The following is a 21192-nucleotide window of genomic DNA, read 5'->3' as shown; positions in this document are numbered from 1 at the left end:
AGGATACACACAGCCTTCAAGGCTTGTCCTACCTTCAGGGGCCCCAGGAGATGTGGATAGCTCTTCAGAGACCCTTCCCTTGCAGAATGACCAGAACCTTCTGGCTGGGCACAGAGGTCCTGGCTGGAGGGCATCCAGGACCAAGGCAGTAGGCGCTCGCTCAGGACACATCCACACCCGTGCTGCGGGGTGGCACTGGGCTGGGTAGCGTTACTCTTGGTGGTGACCTCTTCCTCCACTTACGTTCATTTACAAACATCAAGCTCACCGCCAGCGGTGGTACCTGGAGAAGGCAGTGGGCTCGCTCCTCTCCCCACATCTACCATCAGCTCACCGCTCCCCCCCCCCCCCGCCGCCCTGCATAGTGGAAGCTGGAGGGACCCTTCCAGGGCTCTCCTGGGGCTCGTGAGGAGCAAACCCACGTACAGAGCAGGAATTGTCCCATTGTCCTTTCAAGATGTGACGAGGGATTATAGCATCCAGTTCTCTGTAGCTCCGCTTCTGGTACAAGTTTAGTTTTGGGTCTTTATAGGGAAAAGCGTGTGTTTCCTCTGCATGATTGGAAGGTATGTAAAGAGCCACACGGTATTGCTCAGAGAAGCCCTTTGTCACTGGTTCCCGTGTCTGGGTCTGCACGTCTGTCTCTTGGGGTGGTTCTCGTCAGACCTGGCACCCAGTGTGTCTTTTGAAATTATTTCCACTCCTGCAGACATTGATGGTGACACGGTGACTCGTGCCCCTGGGCATGGCTGTGCCACCACATTCCTAGGCCTGCTAGGGTGGACTTTGGGTAGTGTCACCACACACAAACGTTCTTTCATGCCTATTTTCTGACAGGGTCACCCAGGCCTGATCGGACTCATTGGCCCTCCAGGTGAACAGGGTGAAAAGGGAGACCGAGGCCTCCCTGGCCCCCAGGGCTCATCTGGGCCTAAAGGAGAACAGGTGCGTGAGGTGGAGCTCCCTGTAGCCCCTGCTGTCCCCAGAGCTGAGGGCCATCATCGTCTCCAGGGCTCAGTCACCCGCCTTTCACACGGGGACAGTGAGGTTTGGGCTCACCCGGGTCCATGGGAGCTGGGCACACGGCCCCCAGCCCTGCCCTGGCTGCAGACAGGTGCCCCTCACTGCTCTGGTGGCCTTGCTGCGGGAGGGAATCAGAAGTCTGCCCTTCCCACCTCCCACTGATGGGCAAGAGCACGTGACCAGCTCGTCCCCAGGAGGCCTTTGCGACTGCAGCCTGTGTCCCTGCATGGAGGGGAGTGAGTCACATGTGTTCATGCCACCTTGCCCAGGTGACCACTCCAGCTCTCTGGACACACTGCAGCTCGTTGGAGTTTGTAGCCCCCGGCAAGCCACCGCAAAGACCCTCGCCAGGGGCTTCATCCCCTGCCATTGTGAGCCCCTGGGACGTGGCCACAGGAGGGCAGGAGGAGAAGGACCCAGGCCTGGGCAGGATGACGTGCACCTCAGAGGCAGAGGAGGGGACTCGGTACCCCTGGGCATGGCTGTGCCACCACATTTCCAGGCCTGCTAGGGGTGGACTTTGGGTACTGCCACTGCACACAAATGCTGCCCTAGCTCTTCTCCCAGGGAAGGCAGCGTGTCCTGGTTCCAGTGTGGGACTCTCCACTTCCCCAGCTGTGTGACAGGCTGCACACCCGGGGACCTTGCTCACCTCCACCCCACCTTGTCCAGAGGATGGCAGGACATGGGGGCCAGCAGGGAGTGGCGAGAGCCCTTGAGGCTGGGGATAAAGCCGCACCCGTCCTGGGGCCTGTGACAGATGTGGACAGCTCCTCAGGGACCCCTGCCTTGTGCCCAGAGTTGTTCTGTCATGGCCTTGGCCGTCTTCTGACCACTCAGTGTCCCCTGGACATGACCACAGCCATGGAGGAGAGTTGCTGTGTGCATGGTGGCACATGGACACGAGAATTAGACACTCAGGGTCCCCATTCCAAAAGGATGGCTGCCCTGTGCCCACCTGTCCCCCCCAGGTGCTCTTGGTGGCTCTTGCTGACAGAGGATGTCTGTACTGTGGTGCAGGCTCCAAGTCATGGACTCCTAAGAGGAGCCCCCATCAGTGGTCCAGGAGAGGCATGTGCCCTCCTGGGGGAGGCTGGCTGTGACCTTCACCACCCTGGCTGCAGCTCGAATGCCAGCGGGATGTCTTTGGGACACAGATCTCCAAGTGGAGACAGTGGGGTGGGGTGGAAAGTGGGCGGGGGGGTCTGCGGCACCAGGTGGTCAATGCAGAGAAGTCATTCTGCACCAGCGGGGCCTGAGCTTCATGGGAAGGGATGGTCAGAGGTCACACAGGCTGGACAGGGTGGGACACATGGGGCCCAAAGCACTCCCAGCCCTCCCTGCCCTGCCTCTGCCTTGTTGTGGCAGGGGGACTTGGGGGACAGGATCATGGACAGGAGCAACAAGAGAGAACAAGCGTGTGATGGAGTGTTGGACTGGTCATTCTGCATTCCAGTGGGACAGGCTGGAGCAGTCTAGCGTGGACAGGGCTGTGGGGCTGGGCACGGCCAACCCAGGCCCAGTGAGAAGAGATGTCTGCTCTTGTGGTACAGCAGCCCCCACATCAAAGGGCAGCTGCCTGCACTGCAGAGGGGCAGCCAGGGGCTTGGGGACCCCGAGGCCCTGCGGGTCAGGGCCTGCTTCCTCCGCCCACCCCTGTCTGAAGGCCGTAACTGCTCTTTCTGCTTCTTTTCAGGGTATCACTGGTCCTTCGGGCCCGATTGGCCCCCCTGGGCCCCCTGGCTTGCCGGTGTGTATCTGTGAGGGGCCTGGGGTCCCCGGGTTGTTCTGTGGGTAGCAGGGAGGCTGGGGTTACAGGGAAGTTACAGAAACGGGGGCCCAGGGTTGACACGTTGAACCCGCACTGGGCTCCGGGAGGCAGAGGCTTAGAAGTGGGGTTGATGGCCCTGACTGGGGACGGGAGGCAAGGAGGGCCTACCTCTATGGCTGGGCACCCAGGGGCTGTGGAAGCTGTCTGTAGGCATGTGGTGAGTGTGAGGAAAGCAGTGTTTGGGCAGGGCCAGCCTGGGCAGGCATGAGCTGGGCACCCACCCCCAGCACCCCAGACTGGGCCTCCCTGGTGCTGGGCAGAGCCAGCCCTGCCGAGGCTCTCCCACAGCCCTGAGCCTGTCCTCACCCACCCCGTCTGAAGGTCAGGCCCTGGTCCATATGCCCAAGGTGGAGGCCCTGGCCCCGGGCCTCTGGGTGCTGTGGGGTGATGGTACATCATCAGGCACTCTCCACTCTTGCTTGGAGGCCACCAGAGTTGTCATTTCCCAGCTGGGTGGATGGGCAGGCTGACCTGGGCTGAGCAGGACAGGGACCGGAGCAGCTTCCCCTGCTAACGCCTGACCTCTACTCCCTGCAGGGTCCGCCAGGTCCCAAAGGTGCTAAAGGCTCTTCGGTAAGTGGAGCTGCCTAAGGCCCCACCTGGGGAGCTGCTGGGGGAGGGGAAGAAGCGAAGTCCTGGGATGAGGCCCCTGCACCCCACCCTGCCCGCTCCTCCTCCCGTCTCTCCCCATTCCCCACTGTGCATCCTGACGTAAAGATAACCTTTAGCTTTGGGTTTGGGGTGTGTTTTTTTGGCACTGGGGATTGAACCCAGAGTTGCTTAACCACTGAGCCACATCCCCAGCCCTTTGCTTATATTTTATTTAGAGACGGGACCTTGCTAAGTGGTTGAGGCTGGCTTTGAACTCATGGTCCTCCTCCTCAGCCTCCTGAGCCACTGGGGTTATTCCTTTCCGTTTTTTTAAAGACAGAAATTATATTGCTACATTTACTGGGTTTCAAAATTAATTATTATTCTAATTGTACAAATGTATGGAGTGAATGGTGACCATTCGAATCCAGGTGTTCAGGGTGTGATGATAAACTCACAGCAGTTAGCGTTTCTGTCCACCTGAACATTTGTTAACCCTTTGATGGCATGTGGTCACTGCCTGGTCGGGTGCAGAGCGATGCTCCAGCACGTGGCACAGAGCTTCCTGCTCAAACCCGTGCGTGTTCACTAAGGAGGTGTGGGTGCCGTGGACGGGTCCCGTGCTGTGGGGCACTGGCAGGTCTCCTCCGCCTCGCTGTGCTTGGCTCCGAGGTCCCGGCCCACGTCCCCAGCCTTTAGTAGTCGCTGCTCTGTCCACGTGGACTCCACTAGCATCACACACGAGGGCGGCCACGGGGCATTTGCCTTCTGCACCTGACAGTCTCCCATATTGCAGTGTCCCCAGCTCCACGGAGCCCCCGCCAGTGATGAGCTCCCTGCCTTCGTGGCCGACTCACACCCCTGAGCACACGTGCCCGTGCCTTTTATCCTCTGGCCCATCGATGGGCACCCAGGTCGGCTCTGCTCTGAGCAGCACTGAGCAGCCGCCGTGGGCGCGGGGCCTGTGTGTGCAGAGCAGGGTGGCTGGGTCGCAGGGTAGATCTGCTGTCCGCTCTTTAGGGAGCCTCCTCTGTTCTCCACGAAGGCTGTGCTGACTACACTCCCAGCAGCCGAGTCCAGAGCTCCCTTTTCTCTGCCTCCTCTCCAGGGGCGGTTGTGTTTATCTTTTGATAGTGGCCTTCTCCCTGGTGGGCTGAGACTGCGTGTGATTTTGACTTAGCTTTCCCTGATACTGATGAAGGGCTTTCCAGCCATTTGAGTTTCTTCTCAGTGTCCCCTTCTGACTTCTTGAGCTGCCCGGCACAGCCGGCCCCAAGGTGGATGGGCTGCTCCTCCATCTTGGAGGACACTGGCCCCAGGTTCCCTCCTCAGGTGTTCAGGAGAGCAGAGCCCTGCCATCCTTGTCTCCACCCCCACCTTCCCACTGGTTTCCAGACCCTTCTGGAGCCCTAGGGGACATGTCAGCTCTTGTCACACTTCTGTGACCAAGGGTTGTTTTTTGTCTTTCTCTCCAGGGTCCCACTGGCCCGAAGGGTGAGGCAGGCCACCCAGGACTTCCCGGCCCGCCCGTGAGTAGCCTGTGACGTGGAGGAAGTGGTGGGGACTGGAGGGAGGTGTGTTCACGAGGCTCCTTCTGAAACATTGTGGCACCCACGTGGCATGCCTAGGGCCTGTCACAGGACACAGCAAGGGAAAATGAGTCACACAAGGCCACATACAGGCCACACAACCAACTCACCCCCGGGAAGAGCTGCCCAGGGGAGCGGGAGGGAATCGTGTGTGGGGGTGCCTATGTGTGTGCATTTGCTTGCCTGTGGGTGTGCGTGTGCATTTGTGAGTGTGTGTAGGTGTATGCTGGGCACTGGGTAAGGCTCCAGAGGTGCAGCGGAAGCTCCCTGTGACCTGGGGTGCGGGAGCCTCCTCTGGGCCATGCTGACTCAGCACCTAGGTCGTAGTGCGGGGTGCCTCCTGGACGCCATGTTTCCCACATCAGCAGGCCTTTATGTGGCTCCACTGTGTGCAGCCCCACCTGGCCACAGAGAGGAGGAGGGAAGTCCAGTCACTCTCCTGAGGCTTGGCTCCTAAGGAACCAGGGACAGTAGACAGGCGAGGCCCTGAGCTGGTTCCCATGGCTCTGCAGAGAAAGGGGTGTGCTTGGAGGGGACGTGCAGTGCAGGCAGGAACCTGCAGAGCAGGTGGGCGAGGGGAGAGAGCCACGTTGAGGGCAGACGTCCAGCCAGCCCAGGACACCGGCCCGAGGGGGCCGGCCAACTAGGCCCTGGCTGTGTAGCTCCGTCCTGGCCTGGGACCTGTTCCTTCCCCTCCACTCACCACTGCCTTCCTGCACCCCAGGGCCCCCCGGGTGAGGTCATCCAGCCCCTGCCAATCCAGGCGTCCAGAACTCGTCGGAACATCGATGCCAGCCAGCTGCTGGACGACGGGGCAGGCGAGAGCTACATGGACTACGCGGACGGCATGGAGGAGGTCTTCGGATCGCTCAACTCGCTGAAGCTGGAGATCGAGCAGATGAAGCGGCCGCTGGGCACGCAGCAGAACCCCGCCCGCACCTGCAAAGACCTGCAGCTCTGCCACCCCGACTTCCCAGATGGTGAGGGCTGAGGGGCGCCTGACCCATGGGTACCCGGGCCAGGACAGTCACCTCCCGGCTTCACCATCTGTGGGAGGACACACAGGCTGTCCCTTTGCCAACTTGTGGAGGCCACAGGGTGAAGTGACAGGTCAGAGGAGGCCAGGGAGAGAGGCCAGGCTCCCAGGCGGGCCAGACCTGGATTCTGTCCCTCTTGGCCATTCTCAGGGGGGTACCTGTCTTGCCCTGAGCCTTGTCATTCCAGGTCTGCAAAATAGGGACAAAAACCTCTGCCTGTGAGAGGACAGGTAAAGGGGACATTGCATAAGATGCCCTTGGCCTGGCACTTAGCAAGGGCTGGCCTGAGGTTCAGAATTTGCAGCCATTATTGGTGAGTTGTAAAGAATAATAATAATAATATAAAGAGGAGACAGAGTGCAGGGGCAGGAAGGTGGCAGAGTGGCTCTTTGTCCAGGCCACGTTTATTTACACCAGTAGGTCACATTGGGTCGTTATACCATAACCACACTATTGTTTAGAGTACCAGGAAGGTTGCTTATTCTGCAGTTACATTTCACAGTTACAATGTGCAATGTCGGGAGCTTTGTGCAGCTCTCCAGAAGGTCCACTGTCTGAAGTTACTGTTAGGCGGGCAACTCCAGGAGCACCAGAGCTTGGTGAGATATTGTAGTTATGAAGCAAGCAAGTCCTTTATTCCCAGGAGCTATGTGCCTAAGAGTAAGGTGGAAGCTGGTAAGACTTCAGCAGGCAGGGCATTGCCATAGCAACCGGGCATCCTAGGCCTCTGCTCAGAAACTTTGCCATACCCTGAAGTCATCAGGGACCCCAGTCCCAAACACCGAACCCCCACAGTGAGTGGTCTACACTCTGGATCATCAGGAAATGCAGGTCTGTCTGGAGCCACAGGACGGGCACTAACTGAATGACACAGCCCCCATGGCTGCCTCCTGGAAGACCCAGGGATGTCTGTGGTCCCAGGAGACTCTCGCTCCACAGCCATGAATTTCCAGAGCTCCCTCCAGAACATTCCCTGCCTTCCCATCATTAATGGTCCAGCTACCTTCCCCTGGTCACCACACACCTGCCCAGTGTGCTTCCTGCTGTAGCTCTGTCCTCGGTGGACACTCTGTCCCCTCTCTTAGGGGCCCAGCAGGGAAGGCAGCACAAGGAGGCCTGCATTGGTGGCCCTAGCTGCTCTGTGATGCCAGACTGGGGTGTTGAAGCAGCTTCTGGAACTGTCCGGGAGCAGTCCTCACAAGCCCACCTCCCTGTCTCTGAATCCAGGTGAATACTGGGTAGATCCCAACCAAGGGTGCTCCAGGGACTCCTTTAAAGTCTACTGCAACTTCACAGCCGGAGGGTCGACGTGCATCTTCCCAGACAAGAAGTCTGAGGGGGTGAGTACCGCCTCACCCTGTGGCCCAGTGGGCCTCCGTCTCACGGCAGGGCCAGACCAGGGTTTGGGTGCTTCAGTGCGCACAGATTTAAGGCTGAGAGCCAGAAACCCAGAAGAAGACCTAAGTTGCTTTCAGAAGAGGTCTTGTGGCTTCAAGTGGGCACGAGCCTCCTAGGGCTGTGAGGGCTGTGCAGGTGGGAGGACAGTAGTCTCTGCCTGGGGTTTCACCCTGGGAGCCAGCCGCCTTTCCCAGGTGACCTGTGTTTCCTGATACTGGCCTACAGCCCAGGAAGGACATTTGACACAGGTGTGATGAAGTGACCCTAAGATCCTCAGGAAGCTGCTGTGTCCCTGAGTTCCTGGTGCCAGCTCTTTCCCAGGGGACTTGCTCTACGCCTCCTGAGGGCAATGCGCTATCCTACAGTCTGGGGGCAGGTAGCAAGGTCTGAGTCATTAGGCCATGAAATGCCACTTAAGTATGCATCTCTGTGTGACTCTGTCCTGCGTGGACACGCGTGGGCATGGTGTGGGTGAATGTGCACGCAAAGGGTGCGTCTGAGCAGGGGCCACTTTGGTCTGCCCTGCTGCTAGCTGAGAAGACCAAGACTGCAGCCTCAGGGGACAGGTGCTCCTCCTCAACGTCCCCAACACAGCTGGTGGGTGTCACGTGTCCTTTTTCTGGAGACCACAGCAGGCTCAGCACCATGAGCCCCATGCAGCTTCCTAAGGGCCTCAGGGCCTGAGCAGCAGTTTCCTACTAAAGGGGAACAGTTGTGTCCCCAGGGCCACTGCCCCTCACTCCCCAAAGCACTCCGCAAACAAGCAAGCACCAGCAGCCCTTGGGTCAGATGCCCGTGGGCAGCAGCAGGAGCTGGAGCACGGCTGGAGGTTTGTGGGCACCTGTGTTCTGATCCACCGTCCTCCAAGCTGACCTTCCACACCCTGATCACCTGCCTCCCCGGTGACAGACCTGGGCTTGAAAGAGAGACAGACAGACAGACAGGCAGTTGGCACAGAGACCTCCCCAGTGGAGGGAGGTCTTCTTCTTTCCTTCTTTCAGACAGAGGCCCAGAGTGACGTTTCTCCTCCTCCTCTGCTCTGTCCTCTGCCAACAGGGCAACCACTCCCTAACCCAGGGCAGACAGACCTCTCTGGGTGGTGCTGGGCCACTGCAAACGAGCTGGAGCAGGTTTGAAGCAGAGGCTGGGGGTCCCTGTTCACGGGGAAGCTGCTCCCACAACTGGGCTTGGCCCTGACAGGCAGATTTGGAAAGGAGAGTGGGGCTGGGGCTCTGGGCAGGACAAGCAGCCTGGACACCCTTTCCCCCAGCAGGTGCCCTTTTCTGGCTCCTGGGACAGGGCCAGCTCAGAGGCGCCAGCCCAGGCAGTGACTAAGGATTCTAACTGGTGTCTCTTCACCATGAGTCCCGTGGGCTGGGTCCTGGCCACAGGTCCTTGAGGGACTTGGTCAACCCAAGCTCAACCCAAGCTGGCCCCGAAGGCTCTCAAAACTATAGTGCTGGGCATGTGTCGCCGTAGAAAGGCCTCACTCAGCCATCCACTCACTCGCTGTGCTCACCGAGCCCAAGCCACTGGCCAGACCTGGGCACCTATGGCCGCAACCTCTACAGAAACAGTCCTCTCTCCAGAGCCTCTGGGAGCGGGCAGCAGCTGTCCCTGGGGTGCATGCAGGGCCTTGGCTTGGCCCTGCGATCCCAGGAGACATCCTACACAGCCCTGCTTCTGCTGTCACAGCAGGCCCAGGTGTGGCCGCAAAGACCCACAGCCCCAGAGGAGACCCAGCACACACACACTCACACACCACACACAAACACACAACGAGCATGACACCATGTGCACTCGCAACACACACACAGTGGGTCTGTCTGTCCCAGCACCAGCTCCTCGGCAGAGGGGAGGAGTGAGGTGCCCACCCCAGCCCCTCGGTCACACTGGCTCTCATCCCGGCTCTCTGTCGTGGTCTGAGGGTCTGCCGTGTGCTCGTCCACCCACAAGCTCTGCGTGCCCACTGCTGACGTGCAGTGTGCGCCCTACACTGGCTGCATCAGCACTAGTCCCTGGACAGATGGAGCTGTCACCCTGCCTGACCACCAGGGGCCTCCTCCAGGGGCCTCAGCTCTTGGAGTGGGCAGGCGCTCCCCAGGGGACCCCAGGGGCCGGGGAGAACGGGGGACGTGTCCAGGAGGCAGGAGAAGTAACCCTTTCATCTTGTTTCTCTCCCTCCCCCTGCCCTGCCCGACATGCAGGCCAGAATCACTTCTTGGCCCAAAGAGAACCCGGGTTCCTGGTTCAGTGAATTCAAGCGTGGTAAACTGGTAAGGTGGCCTTTTTCTCCTTTGCGGTTGCCACTTTAAACCCGCCCGTCTCCTATCTTGCAGAGTAAAATGGCCCGCTGGCCCAAAGAGCAGCCTTCCACCTGGTATAGTCAGTACAAGCGGGGTTCCCTGGTAAGTGGCCGCCTCGGGGCTGCCTGCTTGCCGCTCGGCCTGGCTCACGGCTCTGCATGGACTGCTGCCGCCAGGCCACACCTGCTCTTGTCCTTTTGGCCGGACTCCTCCATGTCCTGTGACGTAGGCTCCAAGGGTGTGGAGCTCCTTCTGCGCACCTGTCCCCCTGCTCCCAACCAGAGCTCGTCCCAGCCTGGCAGTAGCTGATGGCAGTAGCTGAAGGGGTTGAAACTCGGTGCCACAACTGGGTGTGGGCAACAAGCCTGGGCTGCCAGGCTGCCCACAGAAGGCACAGCCCAGGTGCCAGGCCCCGAGGTCAGACCACAGCAGGACTTTCACAAGTCCAATGGTCAGGGCAAGTGAAGTGGGTCCTGTCCACATAAAGGACGAGCGCTGTCCCCAGGACCTCGCCACACTCACCCCTGGGGGCTGCTGACCCAGCTGTGCAGCTATGCGGCCGGGCCCTCCACAGCCATGTCAGCCCGTGAGGGATCCCTTCTCAGGGTATACAGAGCTTGGCGCTCTTGAGAGAACCAAGTGGGAGGTTCTCTGGCCTAGACGGGTGCCAGCTTGGACGGATCTCAGTGAGGCCGTGTCCATGTCCCACAGACAGCTTTGCCCCAAGCACCACGGGCTGCTAGGCTCCGTGCCCTTCCACGTGCAGCCCAGACTCCCTTTCCCACCCAGCTCTCAGGCCCAGTGGGCAGGACCCTAGGGTCCATGGGCATGCAGGAGCCAGCTCTCGGGTCTAGGCGTCCAGCCTGGGGTTAGCCCAGCTTGCTCGCTGCCTCCCGAAGCTCCTGTCCCAGCTCTGGACACAGAGGCTGTGTTCCCCCGAGGACCTAGAGCTGCCATCTCTGACTGCCTTTGCCGTGTTCCCCTAAAGCCTCGTCCCTTAGCCTGGGACACGCCTGGCTCAGGGTCAACGTCTCAGGCCTCGGATTCTAGGCACCCAGCCCTGTTCCGACGCGCTGAAGGCCTGTGCTCTCTGTGGCCACGTCTGGCGGCCTGTGCTATTTTGTCTCTGTGGACACCAACCTTCCTGTCCCTTTCTCTCCCGCGTCTCTTTCTGCTCCCCCCACTGTGCTGTTCAGAAAGCCCACCGGCACACAGAAGGACCTGAAGGGACAGCGTGGTGGGAGGGCTCCATGGCAGCACCTGCAGCGGTGGGAGAGGGCCAGCAGAAGGGCCAGCAGGGATGAAGCCGCCAGGCAAGCCGGCAGCAGGCCCTGCCCTGGTCCTGGGCCTTCTCCTGGGAGGCCCGGTGCCCAGTCCATTTCCTCACCCTGAGGAAGTAGTTGTGGATCACACATTTCTAGCCATCGGCCCAAATGGCCTGCCCACCTCTGACCTTTGTCCTATTTCTCAGACAGTGGACAGGAACAGAGATTCAGGGCGACCCAGGGGAGTCCACCTGCCTTGTTTCTGGCCCCCTGGTAGAGGCCACTCTGAGATGTGGGCCCCCTGTCTGGTTCAACCAGACATGCCACCACACAGTGCCACAGGCCATTACAGCTCCCTGGGCCTCAGGGATTCTCGCCCTCAGCCTGGGCCATGGGCCCTGGGCCTTCTGACCACCTGGGGCACCGAGGGCTTCAGGTCCTTCTGCGTCAGCTGCCCTGGCTGCGCCACATGCCTCCCTTCAGTCAGTCTCCTTTCCTCCCAGGAGCGCTGGACGCTGGACTGTGGTGGGTACCCAGCTTTCCTCCACAGGGTCTGGCGGAGGCCTCTGAGGGCACGGCATTGGCCCTCCACCTGGCGGGAAGCAGCGGGCCCTGGGCCTGTCACCACACACTCCGTGCTCTCTAATCATACCCCCACCTTCCTGCTGCCCACTTCCCACCCCCAAGCTCCCATGGAGTAGCCACCCACGTGCTCATGCTCCTCTTGGGTGCACTGACACAGACAATGTGGAGCGTCCACGGCCCAGGGGTGGACTGCCAGTGTCAGACCTGCTTCCCCAGAACAGTGCCCAGGGCAGGAAGGGCCAGCCTGGCTCTCCCAAGAGGGTCTTTCCCAAGACAGGCCTCAGGGTCCTGCCTGGGCCAGGAGAGACAGGGTGCTGTGACCAAGGGGCTGAGGGACATCTGCACCCCTGGCAGCAGTGACCATTTCAGAAAGCTTTGAGTTTGCAAAAGAGATGCAGAACCCGAGCCTCACCTCTGGGAGAGCCGGCACTGCCCCATGCCCAGGTGGGCAGACCTAGCTGGTGGTGCTGGAGAAGCCGTCCCTGGCTTGCTGGGGTAGGGGTCCCACAGGGAGGCCTGTGTGGCCAGGCCCCAGCCTGCCCGCTCTCCTGGGAGCCCAGCCGGTGAGGGGGGGAGCGGCGTGCAAGATGCCATCCTGGAGCACCCCTGTGCCTCCAGGGCTGTGCAGTCACCCCAGTGTGGACATAGCCCTGACCTGCTTCAGGCCAGCCTTCCTGCATGTCCCCCACGTGACCTGAGTCGCTCTCTGAGGTCTCCTGCTCCCCATAACCCCAGATTCTCACAGGCTCCCTGCCCAGGGCCTTGTACGTCCTGGGTTCCTGACAGCTACCCTTCCTCCGTTCACAGAAGTTCATGGGCACCTTCCTTTGCTGGCCTTGGAGCACAATGACAGGGACATATGGGCCCAGCTTCTGCCCTCACAGTGCCCTCTGTCCAGCCAGGGTGACAGATAGGACCCCGGCACCTGGGTCTCAGGGCCAGTGCTGGACTGGAGGAATGCAGAGAGGGGCCAACACAGCCAGTGAGGGCCACTGAGGGCTGGAGCAGGGAGTGGGAGTGGCCAGTCCTCCCTGGGAGTGTCCAGCAGTGCTCCAGCAGAGGGGCTATGGAGGCTCAGGGCAGAGGGTATCTCATCCCACCTGGGAGTGGACACAGAAGCCCCAGGAAGCCTCCTCCCGCTCTCTGGTCCTGGTCTCTGGTGCATCTACCAGGAGAGGCCAAGCCTTGCCCAGGTTCCTGGCACTCCAGCCCAGCCCTGGAGACGCTGCACTGCCCCTCGGGGGCTTGTCCAGATGGTCCCTGTCCGTTTAACACGTTTAAGCCAGGCAGACCCTGCCATCTGGGAAGGAGGCCAGCAGGCTCCTCAGAGGCCACAGGGCATCGCCTGGAGGCACAGGGGTCTCCAGGATGGCATCTCTGGATAGAGGCAAGATGTGGGCTAGGAGGGTCCCCAGGCTGGAGCGAGGCTGGGGAGGGAGTTGCAGCCTCCTCCCATTCATACTCCTGGGGAGAAGACCCCGCCTTTGAAAGGCAGAGGGGAGGAGGTCAGTGGGTGGAATGAAGGGAGGACAGGTGCAATGGGCATCCCCAGAGGACGGGGCTACTTCCCTCAGGAGGCCTCCCAGCCCAACAGCAGGCTGGCTGGCCATGGCAGCAGGCTCTGTGCCCCGGTACCAAGCAAAGGGGCCACTAGCCTGTTCTCTCCAAGCTTGGTCTAGGGAGGACACAGAGGTAGCCCCGGCGGGGGGAGGGAATTGAAGGTGGTCTTCCTGGAGGAGGAGCACCAGAAATCTGGAGGGAAGTAAGATGTGGTTCACTGTCCTTAGGAACCCTAGAGAGCCAAGTGCTGCCTTGGGGGACGTGGGGACTGGGAATCCCTGCAGTGTCCTCAGGGGAGACAGGCAAGGGGCGAAGTCCAGGGCCAGTGGACGTGGGGCTCTGGCTGTGGCCGTGTGCCTGGCCCTGCTGAGTCCACCTGCTGTCCTGCCGGCAGCTCTCCTATGTGGACGCCGAGGGCAACCCTGTGGGCGTGGTGCAGATGACCTTCCTGCGGCTGCTGAGTGCCTCTGCCCACCAGAACGTCACCTACAACTGCTACCAGTCAGTGGCCTGGCAGGATGCCTCCACGGGCAGCTACGACAAGGCCATCCGCTTCCTGGGCTCCAACGACGAGGAGATGTCCTACGACAACAACCCGTACATCCGCGCCCTGGTGGACGGCTGCGCTGTGAGTGCCGGGGCCCCGCCCCCCGCCTTGCTCAGTGCAAGCTTATGGGGCACCTGGGCTGTGTGCCTGGGTGTTGGGACATCCCAGAGCCCCGGCCTGGCTGGTGTCCACGTGGCTTCCTTAGGCAGATCCCAGACAGAACCAGCGCTGGCACATGTTGCCCCCTGCAGCATAGCTGGTGAGACAGGCAGGCGAGAGCGTCCTCAGCCCCCGGCCCACACAGAGCCCTTCCCTTGGTTCCCTGGTCAGGAGAACTTTCTGTGGTCCCTCCTGGTCTTCCCGGTTCCCAGCACTGGCTGCTGTCAGAGCTGGCCTCAGTCTCCCTAGCCCAGGAGGCCTCCCTGAGCCCGGCTCCTAGAGAGGAGCATCCTGTCCACCCCATCAGCTCTCTAAGCTCCTGGTGGCCTCGGAGCATCTCTGGATAGAGGCAAGATGTGGGCTAGGAGGGTCCCTAGGCTGGAGCGAGGCTGGGGAGGGAGTGGCAGCCTCCTCCCATTCATACTCCTGGGGAGAAGACCCCGCCTTTGAAAGGCGGGGAGGTGATGGCTGAGAACAGAGTAATCCGTGGTGGGAAACCTGGCCCCGCGGTGCAGCCCAGCCCAGGAGTTCAGGTGCAGGGAGCAGCTGGCCGAGCGGCGCAGGAGCCAGGGGAGCGCTCAGCCTGGACCAGACCAGCGAGGGCTCCACCCACGAACCCCAGAGAGGTTCAGCATGATTTGAAAGGTCACGACCCTCTCATTTAATTACAGAGCTCCCACGGGGGACTCTGGCACCCGCACGCGGGCCAGTCGCAGGAGGTCTGCTTGACGCATAGTGTAATAACAGCTCAGGAAATTGGAATTCCAGCTCTGGCCTCGTTTGGCTGGGTAGCCTGATTGACGGGGCTGCTGAGCGGCTGGCCCTGTGGAGGGCCACAAATCACCGGGCAAGAGGGCCAAGGAGCTGCGCCACATAAATCCCGTTGTTTGTGCAGCTTTGTGCGCCCCCCGGGGCTGTTGCCAGCCCATAATGGTTATTTATGCCTCTGGAATAACGGGGTAACAGAGCAGCGGGCGGCAGCCTACTTTAAATACGCCCCCTCTAAGTGTGCTGATAATTGGAGTGGAGGGGCCCCATAAATCCAGCAAATCACCTGCCAGCTCAGCACATGCTGCCCGTCCCTTGGGTGGACAGAGAGCAGTGCTGCCACCATGGGGGCCTGTCCCTCCCTGCGCCTGGCGGGGCAGCAGAGCAGGACCGGTGGCCCTGGGGTCAGCTGGCTGGCTGGCGAAGGTGCAGCTCCCTGAGGCTGAGGTCACATGGCTCCCGAGGGTCTCAGCCTGGGGATCTCGTTCGATTCCCAGTTGGGGACAGGTGGGAGCAGAGTCCAAGGAGAGGGAACTCGGCTGCTCCTCGCCGGCTGGAGAAGGAACCCCTTCTACAGGAGGGGCGTGGGTGCCAGATACTATGTCCAGCTCAGGCCGCCCACCCCATGCTTCTGAAAGCTGCAGAGGCACACCTGGCCTCTCCCTCCTCTCCCCTCAGGCAGCCTTGAGGGGCTCTGACACCTGCTCGGGCTCTCCTGGCCAGGCAGCCCCTAGGCTTTGGCTCCTTGGAAGCTCAGCAAGGTTCTTGTCCATCAGTGTTAGTGCTGTCGAGTTCCTGAGTGACCCGGAGTAAGTCCTTCAAGGGGCAGCCAGCAGACCTCAAGGATCAGAGTGTCTGAGACACGTGTGAAAAGTGCAGACTTTGAGTCCCTCCCGGGAGGGAGCTGCTGGATCAAGACCTCCGGCTGGGCTGGGGCTCTCCCCGGCTGGCTTTGGAACTGCAGTAGGCGGGGTGTCCTGGTGGGGTGGGGCAAGGCAGCGTGGGCCTGGGGTGTGTGCAGGTGGGAGGTCAGGAGGCTGATGCGCGTGCTGTGGCAGGACCCAGGCAGCAGCCCGCATCTTGCCCACTCGGTGCAGCCCGTGGCCCTCGAGGACATGGAGTGCAGAGAATGCGTTCGCTGTCTGTCGCTTCTAACAAGTTGGTCCCCCAGCCGTGGCCGCTTCAGACAGGAATTTGTCATTGCATTTAGTTCTGAGAGCTGGGCATCTGGGAGTGTCTTGGCAAGCTGGCCTGGCTCAGGTCTGGTGTGCTCCGGCTACCCTGACAAGCCACCGCAGCAGCCAGTGTGCGGTTATTCATGGCTTTGTGGCCTGGAAGGGCCAGGCTAGGGTGCCAGCAGGGTAGGGATCTGGGTGGGAGGTGGCCGGCTTCTTGCTGTGTCCTCATATGGCAGAGAGAGGATGAGGGGTCTCCCTGGGGACACTCATGGGGCACATCCCTTCCTCACCTCCCAGAGGCCTTGCTTCCTACCATTAGCCTGGGGGCGGGGGCTCATGTAGATCCAGGGTTACAACTCGGCCCTCACAGTCGGGAAGAAGGCCTGAGGCCTATGCTCCCCACTCAGGTAGGTGGACAGGGCAGAGTGGGGTGATGTTGGGGTCTCTGGCTCAGAGTGGCCTGGGACCTCTCAGGCTGCACCCTGGCCACATTGGCTCTGTGCTGGCCTCCCTGTTTTCCCCTGGATGATTTCCACCAGGGATGGGGTGGTGGAAGGAGACCTCCTGGGCCAGATTCAGCTCAGAGTATACACCAGTCTCCGTCTAAAGTGGTACAGGCCACTGTCCAGGACGGGGGGTGGGGGCCCATGGTGTCCCGAGGTCCTTGGGAAGATGCAGATTCCAGGGACCCCTGGGGGTAGAGGGGCTTGAAGAGGCTGTAGACGCTGCCAGGTCCTTCCCGCAGTGTGTGACACATCTGGACTGTTCCATTGCCCTCTGACGCCCACCCCCACCCCAGGACTGTGCCGTGGGTGGTGGGATGTGCCCTGGATTGCAGAGTATGGGGGGTGGGTCTGCCGCCATGCGGCTCCTCACCAGTGGGCTGAAGCTCGGGGAGGAAAGGGGCCCTGAGCCTGGTTCTGGGGCCTGGGCCACCCCAAGGGACCCTGGCTCTGACTCGCTGTCTGCCTGCGTCTTCCTCCCCAGACCAAGAAAGGCTACCAGAAGACGGTGCTGGAAATCGACACCCCCAGGGTGGAGCAGGTGCCCATCGTCGACATCATGTTCAACGACTTTGGTGAAGCATCACAGAAATTTGGATTTGAAGTGGGGCCGGCTTGCTTCATGGGCTAGGAGCTGCCGGCCCGTCTCTGAGAGCAACCTTGTGACCTCAACACGCCCTTCGTGAGTGTCTCGTGCACGACATCCTGGACAGTGAAGGTTTCTCGCTCCCCTCCTGCCTGACTTCATCTGTGCCTCCGCACCTCACGGCGCCCACCCCAAGCCCAGAGGGAACAGAGGGAAACAGTGGCGTCCCCACCCAGAGCCGAATCACATGACCTAGCTGCCACAGCCTCAGCCACGCCCACGTCCAGCCACCCCGGCCACAGGGACGGCAGCGGGCCCACGATGCCCTGGCCCCCGCTCTCCTGACCCGTCATCCTGGTGTTCAGGACAGTTTGCAGGGGGTGGGGGTGGGGGGCTGCAGTATTTGGATATCACTTTTTTAAGAATTCAACTTGAAGACATGTATCTGCCCTGACCTTCAAAAAATGTTCCGAAGCAAGCCTTGTAAAGGTCGCCAAGCCTCCGTTCCCAACCACCCTCCACACGATCCATGCAGAGGCCAAATGTCATCGCTTGTGCCTTTCCCATGGATTAAAGGTGCTTATGTTTTTGTGAGTTTTAAGTAAATATTTGTATTGTATTGTTATAAATGTTAAGTGTGCCTGACTTTCAATCGTGCGTGGAAACCCAGCCCCTGGCCCACTGGGAGAGCAGGCAGATGGGTGAGGTGTCCACTCCAGGTTGCAGGCCGGTTTGGATTGGCAGTGGGAAGCCTCCTGCCCGCCTGTCAGGAATGTGCAATAAATCGGAAAGTCGCCCAGGTCAGCAGGAGGTGAAGCTGCCGCTGAAAAGCAGGTGCCCGGGCCCTTTTCCAGATGATTTTTTGATTAGCTCTGGACTATTTTTTTTAATGGGGAGGAAAAAGGAATTTGATACTCTGCCTTTTCTACATGCACTTAGGTTCAAGCAGGCTTAAATTAATTTTGATTGCTTCCCTTTTCCATTTTCCTTCCTGCCGAGCCTGATGGGAAGATTCCAGGGCAGAGAACCGCATTCTCTGTAGTGGAGAATCAGGTGAAAACTGGTGCTGATGTTCACACTTCTCTTGTGGTGCTATGTGTCCTGAGGTCCCCAGGGCCTCAGGGGGCCTGGCCAACACGGGGGCCTGGCCGACCTCCTCCTCCAGGCTTCCCCATCCCAGCCCTGGCCTCCGCCAGCTCAGTGTTTGCCAAGGACCCTGAGATAAGCGCGGTCACCTCCTCCCCAGTGGGCTCGAGAGCCGCTGTTTCTGTGGGTGGTGGGGAAGCTGCTCCCGGAGCCTGTCACCAGAACCGGGTTGTGCCTACACAATTTGAAAACACATGCAAAATAGACTTTCTGCCTCGTGCATGGTGTACCCACAGCAGGTTGTGTTCAGTTGCCGAATGTTGTGGTGCTAATTTCTGTCTGTTTCAAGGACCACGATGAAGCTGTGGGGTGGCCCCAGCGCTGCCCCAGCAGACTGAGAACTGTGCAGTGGACTCTGAGGCTCCCCAGGGCTGCGCGGCGCCGCTTTCCCATGAAGCGTTTTGGGTTTCCACCTGCACAGGTCCTGGATGTGGGCGTCAGCCGCTCTGGAGCTCAGGGCTGGAACGGGACCCTCTGGGCATTGTCTCTTCTCCCCGCTGTCCAAGGCAAGGGGGCCTCTTGTGCGGGCAGGAGGACCCCGAGACCAGCGGGAGAGGCAATCCCTTCACTGTGAAAAGCTGCCCTCCGGCTGCGTCCTTTCCTTCCACCGTGGGAAACGCAGGTGGCCTGGGAGTGAGCCTGGTTCATGCTCCAATGCAGTCCTTCCCGTCCCCGTGCGGCTCAGGAAGCCACAGCAAAAGCACCCGAGGCATAAAGGACACCACTGACGCCAGTGTCCCAGACGTCCCTGGAAATCAAGTCTCACTCTTGCCAAAGAAAAGTCTGGCTTGGAGATTTCTCGAAGCCGGGATGCCAGGATTTGCCGGTGACAACCATGCTCATGTCCTGTGAGAAAAGCCATATTGGAGGACTGCCCTGTGATGCCCGTGGATTCCGTCTAGGTCATGTGATTCTGTTTCCACTTCTCGCCCCATCCAGTGTGTCCTTTTATTCCGTCTTTTCCTGTCGGTCCCCTCACAGTGTTGTGATTTGTACTGAAGTCCAAACCTGTCCTGTGCCTGACCAACTTCAGCCCCAGCGTATTGCAATAAAATTACTTCTTGTATTTGCAGACACTCTTCTGGAGTATTTTATTTTTTCTTCCCCACATATAAGGGGACAAACCTTGGTGAGAAGAAAAAAGTTGGTAAACAGAAAACCTGCGGGAATGGCTGTAGGGCACTGGGCCCCCACAGTACCCCGCTGGCTGGCACATCGAGCATGTCCTAATGATCCAGCAGACATGTCATACGACCAGGAAAGGCGTTCCAAAGTGTCTCAAACCTGTGTAAGCCAGGAATGATTGTAATGGTTTTTCAATAAATCAAGTTGACTGTTTCCACCGTGAACACATGTGATTGGCTGTATTCTTTAGTGTGGCCAGGCCCCCGCTGCATGACGCCAGTGTTTAGTGCACGGTCCCAGGATGGTAGGAACCCTCAGTGTAATGGCAGTGGTCACAGGAGGAGTGTGGCAGGGACCTGGCGTGACAGTCATACCCTTGGGAGGAGGGGAGGGTGTGGCCTGCAAGGAGGCTGAGCCTCAGCAGGCTTGGCCTCAGCCCGACGGTGTTCCGGGCTCACTTTCCACCCTGGTTACTCGGCACCCTCCTGGACATGCCTGAAGCTCTCCGGTGCTGCCCTTCCAGCCCTGTGGCAGGAGCGACTCCCTGGCTTGGTGGCTGTGGGGCAGCATGTGGCTTGTCTCTGCCAATGCCCTTGAGCACATGGACCCCTGCCTCTGAAGTCTGGAGGTGTGGTTCCCTCGCACACCAGCCAAGTTCTGCCAAGTGAATGCCTTGCTGGCAGGTCCTGGGGACGCCCTGGCCGCCGACCCTTTGAACTCCTGGTGTGGCCTGTGGGAACATCTTGCTGTTGTAAGCCACCGTGGGATTGTGCACTGCTGCGGGTAACCTAGACCATTGGCTCTCAGTAAGGCCACAGGTCGTCAGCAGCATATCACCTGGTCAGAGGGGCCCATGACCAGAACCTGAGACCTTCTGGGTCAGAGGCTTTGGGGAAGGGCCTGGTAACCCTCCTTCACAAAGCTTTGGCACAGTCCCATCTGTGAACACTGACCCAGACACCCCTCATCGCAGAGACATGGCACTGAGGGGGGGCAGCACCCACTCAGGGGAGCCTGCCACATCACGGTCCCTGTTCTGGGGTCACAGTGCCAGGCTGTGGCAGCACACAGGCAAAGCATTTGGTAACTGTCACTCACACCTCCGAGGCTAGGAGGCAGATCCTGAGCTATTAGCTGCAAGCCCTGGGGCTACAGATTGGGAAATAGAGTGAGGCCACCCACGCAGCCTGCTCCTGACTGCTGGGCAAGGGATCATGAAGAGAGAGAAGCTCTGCTCGGAGCAGCTGCCAAGGACAGCAGAGTCTAGGACTCGGGACTTGCAGGGTTGGAAGAGGCATCCGTTTGCAGATTGAGCAGTGCCCAGAGGGACCAGCAGGCAGGACTCGGCCCTCTCGGATGGGAGCTGGGAGCGGCGTATCTGTTTCTCATAGGGGGTTCCTGTGGCGCCTAGAAAATCTGTGCATTGGAGAGAGAGGTTTAGAAAAGACCTGTGAGCCGTGTGACCCCATCCGAGACTGACAGGTCTGAAGGCCCTGCAGGGGAGTCCCAAGGAGGAGTGGAGGCAGGTCGGAGAGAAAGGCAATGTGGGTCCAGGGGAGCTGCAGGTGGGCCTCAGCCCAGGGAGTGACTGGACCTGCAGAGGCCACCTAGAGAGAGAACCTCTGGCCAGATGTGGGAAACCAGTGGATGAGACTCGCAAAGTCCCTGGACCTGTGGCTCACTGGGGCACCCTGTTGGGGGACAGTGTTCAGCTCTGAGGGCCAGCTCCAGAGGTGCTACGCATGGAGGGTGGCACCTCCTCCTGGGAGAGACAGTAGGACAGGTGCTCGGCCACGGACCCAGAAGCCACGCACATGGGCTCCTTTCCTCCCGAGGTGCAGGGCCCCGGACCTGGACGGAGCGATTTCTACCAATAGACTTAAGATTTCAATGGCAGGTCCCAGGTTAGAGGTCCACACCAGAGGCCCGCTCCTCCTGGGCCAAGACCCAGGGTAAGTAAGAAAGGAGAGCCTTGGGGACAAAATGACTCTCATC

At 60.1% G+C, this 21192-nt stretch overlaps 1 protein-coding gene across 4 annotated transcripts in view; it reads left to right on the top strand.

Moving 5' to 3' along the window:
- Col5a1 (collagen type V alpha 1 chain) overlaps nt 1-19421 on the top strand; it is a 139077-nt gene extending 119656 nt beyond the window's left edge. The window contains exons 58-66 of one of the 4 annotated variants that reach the window (XM_076845122.1): nt 838-945; nt 2720-2773; nt 3392-3427; nt 4921-4974; nt 5759-6014; nt 7299-7411; nt 9809-9877; nt 13580-13813; nt 16825-19421. In XM_076845122.1, the coding sequence (XP_076701237.1) occupies nt 838-945; nt 2720-2773; nt 3392-3427; nt 4921-4974; nt 5759-6014; nt 7299-7411; nt 9809-9877; nt 13580-13813; nt 16825-16971 (1071 nt within the window). In that variant the 3' untranslated portion in view covers nt 16972-19421. Of the gene's footprint in view, nt 1-837; nt 946-2719; nt 2774-3391; nt 3428-4920; nt 4975-5758; nt 6015-7298; nt 7412-9676; nt 9878-11543; nt 13814-16824 lie in introns of those variants that run through there. The other 3 variants (XM_076845120.1, XM_076845123.1, XM_076845124.1) reach the window with 3 other exon arrangements.
- Nucleotides 19422-21192: the final 1771 nt, after the last annotated feature.

The sequence above is a fragment of the Callospermophilus lateralis genome, chromosome 2, assembly GCF_048772815.1.
Source record: "Callospermophilus lateralis isolate mCalLat2 chromosome 2, mCalLat2.hap1, whole genome shotgun sequence".
Taxonomy (NCBI): Eukaryota; Metazoa; Chordata; class Mammalia; order Rodentia; family Sciuridae; genus Callospermophilus; species Callospermophilus lateralis.
The sequence above is the reverse complement of the archived record's forward strand: the minus strand, read 5'-3'. Positions and strand labels throughout refer to the sequence as shown.